The 11,729-nt window shown below is 45.3% G+C and overlaps 1 protein-coding gene across 4 annotated transcripts in view; it reads left to right on the forward strand.

Moving 5' to 3' along the window:
* Positions 1-11,729, forward strand: part of LIN9 (lin-9 DREAM MuvB core complex component) — a 63,231-nt gene that overhangs the window by 29,525 nt on the left and 21,977 nt on the right. For all 4 annotated transcript variants that reach the window (XM_038394581.2, XM_038394582.2, XM_038394583.1 and 1 more), the window contains 4 exons: positions 4,949-5,106; positions 6,193-6,326; positions 8,189-8,308; positions 8,488-8,589. In XM_038394581.2, coding sequence (XP_038250509.1) covers positions 4,949-5,106; positions 6,193-6,326; positions 8,189-8,308; positions 8,488-8,589 — 514 coding nt within the window. The remainder of the gene's footprint in view (positions 1-4,948; positions 5,107-6,192; positions 6,327-8,188; positions 8,309-8,487; positions 8,590-11,729) is intronic.

Genomic DNA, 11,729 nt, shown 5'->3' on the forward strand with positions numbered 1-11,729 from the left:
ATTTTCCCTTAGCCGTATCTGTTGGGTCAGTCCACGTGCCCCCTGGAGTGGCACCTTCCTGGCGCTCAATATAGGGCCCTACCGACCCGCCACCCCCTCAGTTCCTTCTTACCGCCAGAGACAGTTAGCTGGAACTTCCCCTTGCTCTTGTCGTGACAAGCACATTTGACAGTCTGTATATAGTTAATCAGTTTTTGTAGTTAGTGTTAAATAGTTAATAGGTACTTCACTTAGTTTTTAAGTTTCCTTTGGGAGTGGGGGTTTCCCCTCTAGTACTATCTTGGTGCTAGGGCATGCTGTGGTCTCCTGGCTTCAAAGCCTGTGAAGTCTGCGGCAAGTGTATGACCAGAAGCGATCCTCACACTTCATGTTTGAAGTGTTTTTGGGGAGAGCCATCAAAAAGATCACTGTAGAATCTACAGGGCTTTTCGCCCCAGGACACTGAAAGATAAAGATCAGTGCCTGAAGATCCTACTAATGGAAGCGACACTGTGGCCCCAGTCTGACCCCGGATCGGCAGACCCAGCGCCAAGTATCTTCTCCTCAATACACAGTGCCCCGGCACCATCGGCACAGGGATCGGTGCCAAGTAAACACAAGGACTCTCAGCACCATCATGTCTCCACTCACACCTTACCTGCCACAGGCAGGCACCGGTCTCAATCGCCAGTGCCACAAAACAAGAGGAGACCGGAGGGGGGTCATTCCCCCAAAGCTAGACCCAAGGAGCCGTCCGTTGTGAGACCCGAGTCAGGCCACACTACTTCAGCCCCACTGCCAGAGACAGTCGTGTCAACTCCTGCCCCCATGGAAAGGCGGTCAAGTCCGGACCCTTCTCGCTCACCAAGACCGAGCCAATAACTACACCTCCTGTCAACCCCGGAGGCGTTCAAGGCAGCCTGGGACCTGCTTCAGCTCATGGCAACGTTCTCCCTGCCTAGACAGGATAAGTCACCGGCACCAGTCGCTCCCCCGGCACTATTAGTGGGGAAAACCCGCAATGATGTCCCGATGGTCTCATCCCCGGGGCACTGCTCCCCGGCGCCAGAACAGGGTCAGCAGCCTCATCAATCCCTCTGTATGACCTCTGTATGGACTCTCGGCGCCTTGAAGTACTGCTCCTCTGTGGTCCTCCTTTTCGGAGACGTCGGAGTCGTGCTACTATCAATCTCGGACCGCTGGGTGCTCTGCATGGTAGAGAGGGGATACTCCCTCCAATTCTCTGCCCTCCCACCCCCTTCTCTATCCCTCTTCAGGGATCCTTCTCACGAGCAACTCCTTATACAGGAGGTGCATTCGCTCCTATTGCTAGGAGCAGAGGAAGAGGTTCCTCAGGAGCTGAAGGGCAAGAGCTTCTATTCCCGATATTTCCTAATACCGAAAGTCAAAGGCGGGCTCATAGACCTGTGAAAGCTCAACAGGTTCATGAAGAAATTGAAGTTCAACATGGTCTCCTTGGCCTCCATCATCCCTTCCTTGGATCCAGGGGACTGGTATGCCACCCTCGACTTGAAGGACACATACTTTCATATAGCAATTACACCATCCCACAGAAGGTACCTCAGGTTTGTGGTGAGCAACAACCACTAGCAGTTCACAGTCCTCCCTTTTGGCCTGTCAGCGGCGCCTCATGTGTTTACCAAGTACTTGGCAGTCACAGCCACGTTTCTACGCTGGCACCAGGTACAGGTGTTCTTGTACCTTGACGACTGGCTGATCAAGGGCCGCTCCAGGGCTCAAATGGAGGCACAAGTCAACTTCATAAGAATGCCGTTTGATGAACTGGGCCTTCTCCTCAAAGTGGGGAAATCGACTCTGTCCCCGGTTCAGCAGATAGAGTTCATGGGGCAGTGATGGACTCGACACAGGCCAAGGCATACCTCCCAGAAGTGAGGTTTCGGGCACTGGGCGACATCATTCGAAGTCTCAGGCAGTTTCCCACCACCACAGCAAGGAATTGCCTGAAACTTCTAGGGCACATGTCCACTTGTACCTATGTGGTGCAACACGCCAGACTCACACTCTGGCCACTCCAGTTGTGGCTAGCCTCAGTGTATTAGCCAGCTTGGGACAGTTTGGACAGGGTCGTGACTCTGCCTCACCAGGACCTCGACTCCCTCCAGTGGTGGCTCGACCCGCAGGTAGTGTGTGCAGGGGTCCCCTTCACAGGTGCTCAGCAATCCCTCTCACTAGTGATGGATGTGTCAGCCTTGGGCTGGGGAGCACATCTGGGAGACCTCAGGACACAAGGCCTCTGGTCTCAGGCCAAACTCGCTCTCCACATCAGTGTCAGAGAGCTGAGAGTGGTGTGTCTGCCATGCCGGACTTTCTGAGCCCACTTGACAGGGAGATGTGTATCAGTCATGACAGACAACACCACGGCGATGTTCTGTGTCAACAAATCGGGGGTGCACAATCCTCTCTTCTGTGCCAGGAGGCCCTCATGTTGTGGGACTTCTGCGTAGAGCATTCAATACACCTGAAAGCATCGTACCTCCCCGGGATGCAGAACAAGTTGGCAGACTGTCTCAACAGGTTGTTTCACGGCCACGAGTGGTCCTTGTGCCAAGACATTGCGAACTCAATCTTCCAATCGTGGGGCTTTCCCCAGATAGACCTGTTTGCCACACAACACAACAGGAAGTGCCAGCAGTCTTGCTCCTTCCTGAATCACAGCCCAGGCTCCATCGTGGACGCGTTCCTCCTCCCATGGATAGGCCTTCTCCTCTACGCATTCCTGCCCATCTCTCTCATTCACAAAGTGCTCCTCAAGATACGGAGGGAAGATGCTTCAGTGATATTGATAGCTCCAGGCTCGCCCTGCCAACACTGGTACGCATCTCTACTGGAAACTTCCATGGAAGCCCCAATCACCTTGCTGTTCCTCTCAGACTTAATAACCCAGCTGTCTCCAGAACCCGAACCTCGAGTCGTTGCACCTCACAGCATGGAAGCTCCATGGTCTGAACCTCATGGAGCTCTCCTGCTCGGACCCGGTTAGACAAGTCCTCCTTGGCAGCAGGAAACCCTCCACCAGAGCTACCCACCTTGACAAGTGGAAGAGATTCTCAATCTGGTCAGCGCAGCATCATTCGTCCCTGACGCTCACCTCTTTACCACTCATACTGGAATATCTTCTCCACTTCAAGATGCAGGGACTGTCCATGTTGTCAATAAGGGTTCACTTGGCTTATCACATCGGTCTTTGCCAACCGTATGGTTAGCCATTTCCTGAAAGGTCTCAACAGGCTACACCCACGTGTCTGACAACTGGTCCTGGCCTGGGGTCTTAATCTGATCCTTTCAAGACTGATGGGACCACCCTTCGAACCACTGGCAACGTGCTCCCTGCTCTATCTCTCATACGAGGTGGTGTTTCTAGTAGCGGTAACCTCAGCCACGAGGGTGTCTGAGCTCAAGGCCCTAACATCAGAGCCTCCTTACACCATGTTGTGTAAGAACAAGGTTCAGCTCAGGCCGCATCCAGTTTTCCTCCCAAAGGTTGTTTCCCAATTTTACATCAACTAGGACATCTTCCTCCCAGTGTTCTATTCTAAGCTGCACTTGGGCAGCAGGGAACAGAGGCTTCACTCATTGGATATCTGCAGAGCGCTAGTCTTTTACATTGAAAGAACAAAACTGTTTAGGAAGTCCATTCAACTGTTTGTGGCCATAGCAGACAGGATGAAGGATCTCCCAGTCTCCTCCCAACAAATTTTTTGTGGTGGATCACATCCTGCATCCATGAATGATATAACCTGGCTGAGGTGCCTGCTCCTCTGCTCACAGTGCACTCCACTAGGATGTAGTCTTCTTCAGCAGCGTTCCTGGCGCAAGTTCCAACCCAGGAAATATGCAGAGTGGCGACATGGTCCTTCATACATACTTTCACCGCGCATTATGTGATTATTGAGGAGGCCAGAGATGATGCAGCCTTTGGCAGAGCAGTGCTCCAATCAGTAGACATCTGAACTCCAACCCTGCCTCTGGAACTTGGGCTTGGGAGTCCCTGATTGGAATTGACATGAACAAGCATTCGAAGAAGAAAAAATGGTTACTCACTTTCTCGTAACTGTTGTTCTTTGAGATGTGTTTCTCATGTCAACTCCAATACCCACCCACCTACCCCTCTGGTGGAGTAGCAGTCAAGAAGGAAATTAGGGGGTGGCGGGTTAGTAGGGCCCTATATTGAGTGGTAGGAAGGCACCACTCCAGGGGGCACACAGACCAACCCAACGGATACTGCTAGGGGAAAAATCTTCTAGCTGCCGTGCACGTGCACACACACACACACCTGGTACGCGTCTTGATTGAATGGACATGAACATCTCGAAGAATAACAGTTATGAGAAGGTGAGTAACCGTTTTTTATTTTACTGCTGTATTTGGAACTGATGCAACTGCTGCTGGAATACTGTGTCCAGTTCTGTTGTCCACAACGCAAGAGGATGTTGATAAGTTGGAGAGAGTTCAGAAAACAGCCACAAGAATGAGTAAAAGATTAGAAATCTGCCTTATAGTTATGCACGCAAGGAGCTCAATCTATTTAGCTTAACAAAGATAAAGTTATGAGGTGATTGATTATAGTCTAAAGTACCTACATGGGGAACAAAAATTTGATAATGGTCTCTTCAGTCTAGCAGAGAAAGGTATAACACACTCCAAAGGCTGGAAGTTAAAGCTAGACAAGTTCAGACTGGAAATAAGGTGTAAATATTTAACTGAGGGTATTTAACCACTGGAACAGTTTTTAGCAAAGATTGTGGTGTATTTTAGATTACTGGAAATTTTTAAATCAATATTGGATGTTTTTCTAAATATGCTCTAAGAATTAGTTAGAGAATTATATGGGCCTATATTATACAGGAGGTCAGACTAGATGATCACAATGGTCCCATCTGGCCTTGAAATCTATAAATATATAGTTTTCCCTTATTGTGTATTATAGATGTTCTTCTGCATTCTTTGAGGAGGAGAGGTCAGCGTTAAAACAGAAACGGCAGAAAATCCGACTTTTACAACAACGGAAAGTTGCAGATATTTCACAATTTAAGGATCTTCCAGATGAAATTCCGTTACCACTTGTTATAGGAACAAAAGTTACAGGTAATTTTAAAAACAAATATTTTTGCAAATATATCAGTAAATACTGCACACTAACATATAGCTCAGATAAATTAATTATTTCTTTTTTTTGAGTGAAGATTTTATGTTTTTACCTTTCTTAATTCACTGCGGGATGTTTTGAGGATTAGTTATGTTTCTAAAGAAGTAGCATGCTTTGAAGATTTAAACATCATATAACTAATAATTTTATTACTACTACTATGTCAGTTGTAAGTGATCTAATTTATTAAAAATTCAGACAGTTCATCAAATCCTGAAAAGACAACAGTTTAACTATTTATATCTCTGCAGTCCCTAATCTGGACCTTAAACATTAAATCTTAAACAATCCTTTACTAGGTGTCGTTGTCCAAACACTGACTCTTGTTGAAGAGCAGGCACACAAGCACCGATATAACACCCTTGGGAGGCGTTCTCATAAACATCTATGAAGCTACATTATCTACCCTCAGATCCCTCTTCAAAACTCTCCTTTGCCATGATACCTACAAAAACTTTTTCCATAAAATCGGAGTAGTAGATGGTACTGGTTATGAAGCAAAATTTCTTTTCAAATTGATTCCTGTGGTGATGATTGTGTTTTTTGAAATATTATATTTGACCTGTAAAAATAAATTATGATTAAAACTTGACAGTATTTCTGTTATATAGAATTCTTTTTCTGAGTTTACAGTGTTTTTCGTTAATGTGTGTGTGTTATACTGAATATGCCATCTGGGGTATTCTGTATATTGCCAGTGCTTGCAAAAGACTTCTTAACATCTATCTTCCTCAAATAAGTATTTTTGATATTTGTAAAAAGAAAAGGAGTACTTGTGGCACCTTAGAGACTAACAAATTTATTTGAGCATAAGCTTTCGTGAGCTACAGCTCACTTCATCGGATGCATTTCCTCTGTTTTTTCCACCAAATGCATCCGATGAAGTGAGCTGTAGCTCACGAAAGCTTATGCTCTAATAAATTTGTTAGTCTCTAAGGTGCCACAAGTACTCCTTTTCTTTTTGCGAATACAGACTAACACGGCTGCTACTCTGAAACCTTTGATATTTGTGTTTCCTTTCTTAGCACGGTTGCGTGGTGTACATGATGGATTGTTCACTGGACAGATAGATGCTGTAGACACACTTAATGCTACTTACAGAGTAACTTTTGACAGGGCAGGGCTTGGAACACATACAGTCCCAGATTATGAAGTTCTTGTAAGTATTATTTACCCATTTGTGAAACTAGCTGGAATGTAAAATGATTTTTTCCAAAATATACCAATGTGTATATTTAAATTAAGCAAAAGATGGTACAGGAATAAAATCCAGATGCTATTGGCCATAAAGCAGAAAAAAGACAAATCAAACACATAGAAAATGGCCATAAAAGTATCCTTTTGTAAATAAATACTTGATATTTTAATATCTTTATTGAGAGTTGCACATATATATTTTAGGGGAGAATTTGATCTCTAATATCATTTCAGGTTCCCCATTTCCCTGCTGTCTGTCTTATGGCCGTCCTTGTCCAGGGAAAGGTGCACAAACCTTCAGGTTGAGACAGTTGTGTGTAAAGGCTTTAACCTTGACCTGCACAGTTTTTCCTTTAAACTTCCTCGTACCCCATTGTAATAGGACACTAGGCCTTGGGGCAGATGCTTGCATCCCAGTGTACCTGTTACAGTCCTTAGGTCCTTTAAGACCAGGCATTTCAGGAACTGTAGTTCCCAGGAAGGGTCTGAACATACTGTAATCATATGACCATGAATCAGGTGATCACATTTGGGAACTATGGGTTATCCTAAGCTCAGTATGAAGCAAAATAAGGGTTACAATAATGAGCGGCGGGTATAATAGGCATGGGGAGGCTAAGCATCCCCTGATGCAGCCGCCATGAACCCCACTGTCGGACGCCTGGGCTGTGGTGACCCCGCCTGCGCTCTGCCTGTTCCCCTCCCTGTTCCGCCTCTTTCTTGAGGCCCCCACTGCCTAGTGAGTCCTTTCTCCCCAATGAGACCTTCCCCCTCCCAACTCGCCACATCCCTCCTCCACCCCGCACCCCTGCAAAACCCCCTGCTGCCCACCATGTCCCTCCACTTCCCTTCCCAACGAGGTTGCCCACTGCGTCCCTCCTCACCCCCATCTTCCTGGAGCTTGGGATTCGGGCCAGTGCTTGGGCAGGCCCTGGGGTTGAGCCACAGGTCGGGGCAGTTCAGCTGGGGCACCTCCAGCCACAGGGAGGGGGTGGGCCTCTGGGCTCCAGCAGATGAGGGGTGGGGCCTGGGCTAACCTCCCCGAATGGGGGTTTCACCCATCGCCCATGGTTACAATAAAACCTCAAAGGGAGTTCTTCCATGGGGTTCTGGCAGATGTCCTAGAGGGTATTCAGGAAAGGCTACCCAGTGGGCAGGCTGTGTCCTGTCCTCTCCTAACTTGCTGAAAACTGGAAATGCCTCTGATGGCTGGGACCAAGTGTTATGAGTTGTTTCGCTCTTGTTTCAGATCCTTTTGTCACAATAAAAGTGCCTTGGACTGAAACTTAATTCAGAGGTTATCTTATCTTACCTGGCTGGTTTACCTGCAATTAAAGGAATTCTTCTGCCTTATGAGTTGATCTAGACTAGATTGTAAGATCTTTAGAGCAGGGGCCAGGTTTTCTTCTGTATCCTCTAAAGAATCAAACGCAACTGTAGGTGCTTAACCGATCAGGTTCTATTCTGGCAGTCTTGAGCATCTTCCAGTGTTGATCTACAACAGCTCTAATGAGGAAAGTGGAGCATCCCTTTCAAAATATTATTGCATTATTTCACATATCCCCTTTTATTGGGGGGAAGGTTATCTATGTGATGTTCTCCATCCATGGTAGCCTGGAAGCAAAGGGTTGAAGAAAGGGAGTATCTTAAGCTTGATCTTTCTAAAGCAATGTATTACATTAATGCTAGCCTACCAACCCTCTTAACATGTTTTAATCTGAAATATAAATCCATGGGTTTCTGATGTTCAAGAGGTGTGTAAAACTTTTAGTCTCTTAAGAGTCACCCTGGAATAGTTTTTTCTTCATTTTTCTGTCTTAACAGAGCAATGAGCCTCATGAAACTATGCCAATTACTGCTTTTGGACAAAAACAACGGCCTTCTAGATTTTTCATGACCCCTCCTCGATTACACTACACACCTTCTCTCCAGTCTCCAATTACAGTAAGTAATATGTACCAGAAAATGTGTCATTGCTTAATTATTCAATATGATATGAAACATTAATATAGTAATTCAGTATATTATTGAAATGAATTACCTGAGGATATTTAACAAGATAAAAGTTTTTTAAATATCTTTCTAGAAATAAGTTGTTAAATGCAACTTTCTTTCTTGTATAGGACAGTGATCCTTTATTAGGACAATCCTCTTGGAAAAACAAAATTTCAGGCTCAGATAGCGAAACACTAGGTGGTTTTCCTGTAGAATTTCTTATCCAAGTGGTGAGTGTTAACTGCTCTTCTTTTCATTTTATGTGCATTAGCCTTTTTACATCTATTGTGTTGAACTCTTATGTGGTTAACTCACACTAGATATTAATTCATAAGAGGCTTGCTAATATCAAAAAGGAACTTGTCATGAATTGTTAGTCAAAATTTTTGTTTTGACATGTTGAGGGTTTTTTTTCCTATATGTAGAACTTCTTTGTATGTACTGTTTTGTCAGTTACTGCTTTTTAAGATTTTAATTTTCACATTGCATGGTACTGATATATCCTTTTTTTAAAAAAAATATTCGACACATCCCATCCGCTAAGCCACGGCAACTAGTGGGATGTCCTGCTTACTTTGGGAACAAGAGAGGCAGCTTTGCATTCCCAAAATCAAAGGGAGTTGAAAAAGATACGTCTAAACCAAACGCTTCCTATACCTCAAGATATAAATTCTAGTGTTCTAAATCTATCTTTATCCTCCTCTTATGTGTTTGAAGATAATAATTTAGCTTATTCTGAGAATGTGTTCAGCGAATTGTGAAAATGTAATACGGGGAAGTGGAGATCCAGGAAGCACAGAAACTAATCTAAGAAAGTTGTTATTCTAGATGACAAAACAATATCATTAGTAATGTCAACTTTATAATGAAAGAAGTTAAATTCCATTATAATTTTTGCAAAAACCAGCATAAAGCAGAATCAAAACAGGCTATTCTCGAATAAGAACTGAAGAATGTTCTGACAAAGTTATTAAAGATTACTTAAAATTCAGTTCTTTAATCTGTTATCTTCAATTCATATAAAATATATTTCTGTTTTGGCCATTCAACTTATGGTGCATATTACTTGCAGTAAATATTGCTCGTCAGAGAGCTTAATAAAACTGATAAAGGCAGGGGTTCTCAACCTTTTTCTTTCTGAGACATTCCCCTCCCCCCCCAACCTGCTATTAAAAACTCCAGGGCCCAGTGGGGATGGGACTTTGGGCATAGGCATAGTTTGACGTCTATTTTGGGAGAGCAGGAGCCAGCGGGGCTCAAGCCAGCTCCACACGGTGGGGTCCAGGGAGGGAATGGCACCTCCATCCCCTGACTCACCTCAGCAGGTCACTCAGCCTGTCGGGGCGGGAAACCAACAATTATAACTCAAAGATGGAGGGATTAGCTCAAAAAGTTTGAAAACAGCTCAGGGTGCAGGCGGGGGATAGCTAGGGGCTGTGTACAAACGGGATAGCTAAGGGTGCAGGGAGGGGGGTAGCTACAGGCTGTGTGCCAGGAGGGCTCCCCTGCAGTCCCTGTTCCCTGAGGGCTCTGCCAGCCACAGGACCAGGTCCCCCAGCCCAGGCAGCTCTTACTGGATGCGTGAGCAAAGGGGGCTGGAAGCTGAGGAGCAGCTTCAACCCGGGGCACCAACAGGAGACAAGGGAATGCTGCAGCTGCCTGCTCCATGGCACCAGCCAGAGCAGCAGCTGCCCCGCACTAACGGCCCAGCCCCAGCTTTCTGCCTCTGACCTGGCGGGGCGGGGAAAGAAGGATGTGGTGGGGAGGTGTAGAGCTGCCCCTGGAACTGTCCGGTGCTTGCACTGCAGTTTGGTGGGGGGTGGAGGCAAAACCCTTCATGTCCCCAACTCTGCCCATGGGCTCAGGGCTTCTGCCCGACAGGGAGCACTAGGGCTCGGGGCTCCGGGATTCAGCCCCGTGCCTCCTGGCTTCAGCCCCGTGGGGGGCACCAGGGATTGGGGCTTCAGCCTCGTGCCTCCCAGCTTCAACCCCGCGGGGGATGCTGGGGATCGGGGCTTCAGCCCCACACGTCCCAGCTTCAGCCCTGTGATTGGCTCCGGGGATCAGCCTCCACTCCTGACTTCAGCCTGTGGGGGGGCACTGGAACTTGGGCTCTAGGTTTCAGCCACAGAGCCCCGTGGCCTCCTTGAAAGAGATTACAGACCCCCAGGGGGCCACAGACCTCCGTTGAGAACCACTGGATTAAGGGAAACGTAATGGCCAAAAATAGGAAGAAGTAGGGTAAGATAGTGTTTAGTAAGGACAAGAACGTTACATTAAATACAATTACAGTAAAAATAAGGCACTACTATATGAAGATTCATTAATTGCAAGGCATGAGATTTGTTTCTATTGCTACATTTGATCTAGAGTTGTCCTCTCAGTCTGATTCGTCAACATAGTAGGGAGAATGATCTGCAAAACTGATACGACCAAACTGACCAAGAAAACTGAAGAGCCAATAAATCTCAGTACCCAATCATAGTTGATTTGTGTGATGTTGATGCTGGTATTTTAAATCAAAAACTTTCAAATTCAACCTATATTTTGTTATATTCACCTACTCATATTAAGTAAACTGAGCTTACAAAGCATGGGCTTCTTGCCTGTGATGTTTCTGACTACATTTTTCAAGGACACCGAGCAAGCAAAAATTGCCAAAATGTGCCTAAACAAAATCAGAGCAAAAGATTTCCATTGTGGACTCTTGTCTTCTCATTTCAGGGCTACCCAATTCATGTTTCTAATAAAGGAGTGAGAGAAGGATGCAAAAAAAAAAAAGCTCTGCTTAAAGGCCACACACATTATATTTAAGCCTAGAGTATGAATTATTTTTATTTGAAGACATTTGAAGCAGTGTTGCTGAGCTAGGTATGCTATGAAAAAGCTTAACCACTGTTGTCTTGTAAGTGAATCATCTCTTTCACCTGATGCCAGCACTGTTGTGAGAGTAACAGAAACATATTGTCTAGGTACTGTAATATTGTTTATGTTAAAGGTTGATTACCATTATATGGCTGGATCTTGAACTGAGAAGTTACTACAGCCTTGCTGCAAAAATGGAACTTCCCCTTTGCTCTTCTCCACTGCAATTATTGCTTTTTTCAGGCTATAATTACAACGCTTTAGTCATGTGCAAAGGAAAAAATGTCCTCTTCAGTTCATACAAAGCCCAAAGAAGCTTTAAGAACATGCTCAGGACTTATAAACTGCTGAAATTTCCTCAGACATGACAATAATCAAAAGTTTCATTTGCACTTTATATGGAAAGTCAGACGTGAGAGTCATGACTAATACATGATTTGATAAGACAAAAGAAAGTACTAGATAATTAGAGATCTCCTTTAGAGAATCTTATGCTGTGACCCAA

The sequence above is a fragment of the Dermochelys coriacea genome, chromosome 3 (genome assembly GCF_009764565.3).
Source record: "Dermochelys coriacea isolate rDerCor1 chromosome 3, rDerCor1.pri.v4, whole genome shotgun sequence".
Taxonomy (NCBI): Eukaryota; Metazoa; Chordata; order Testudines; family Dermochelyidae; genus Dermochelys; species Dermochelys coriacea.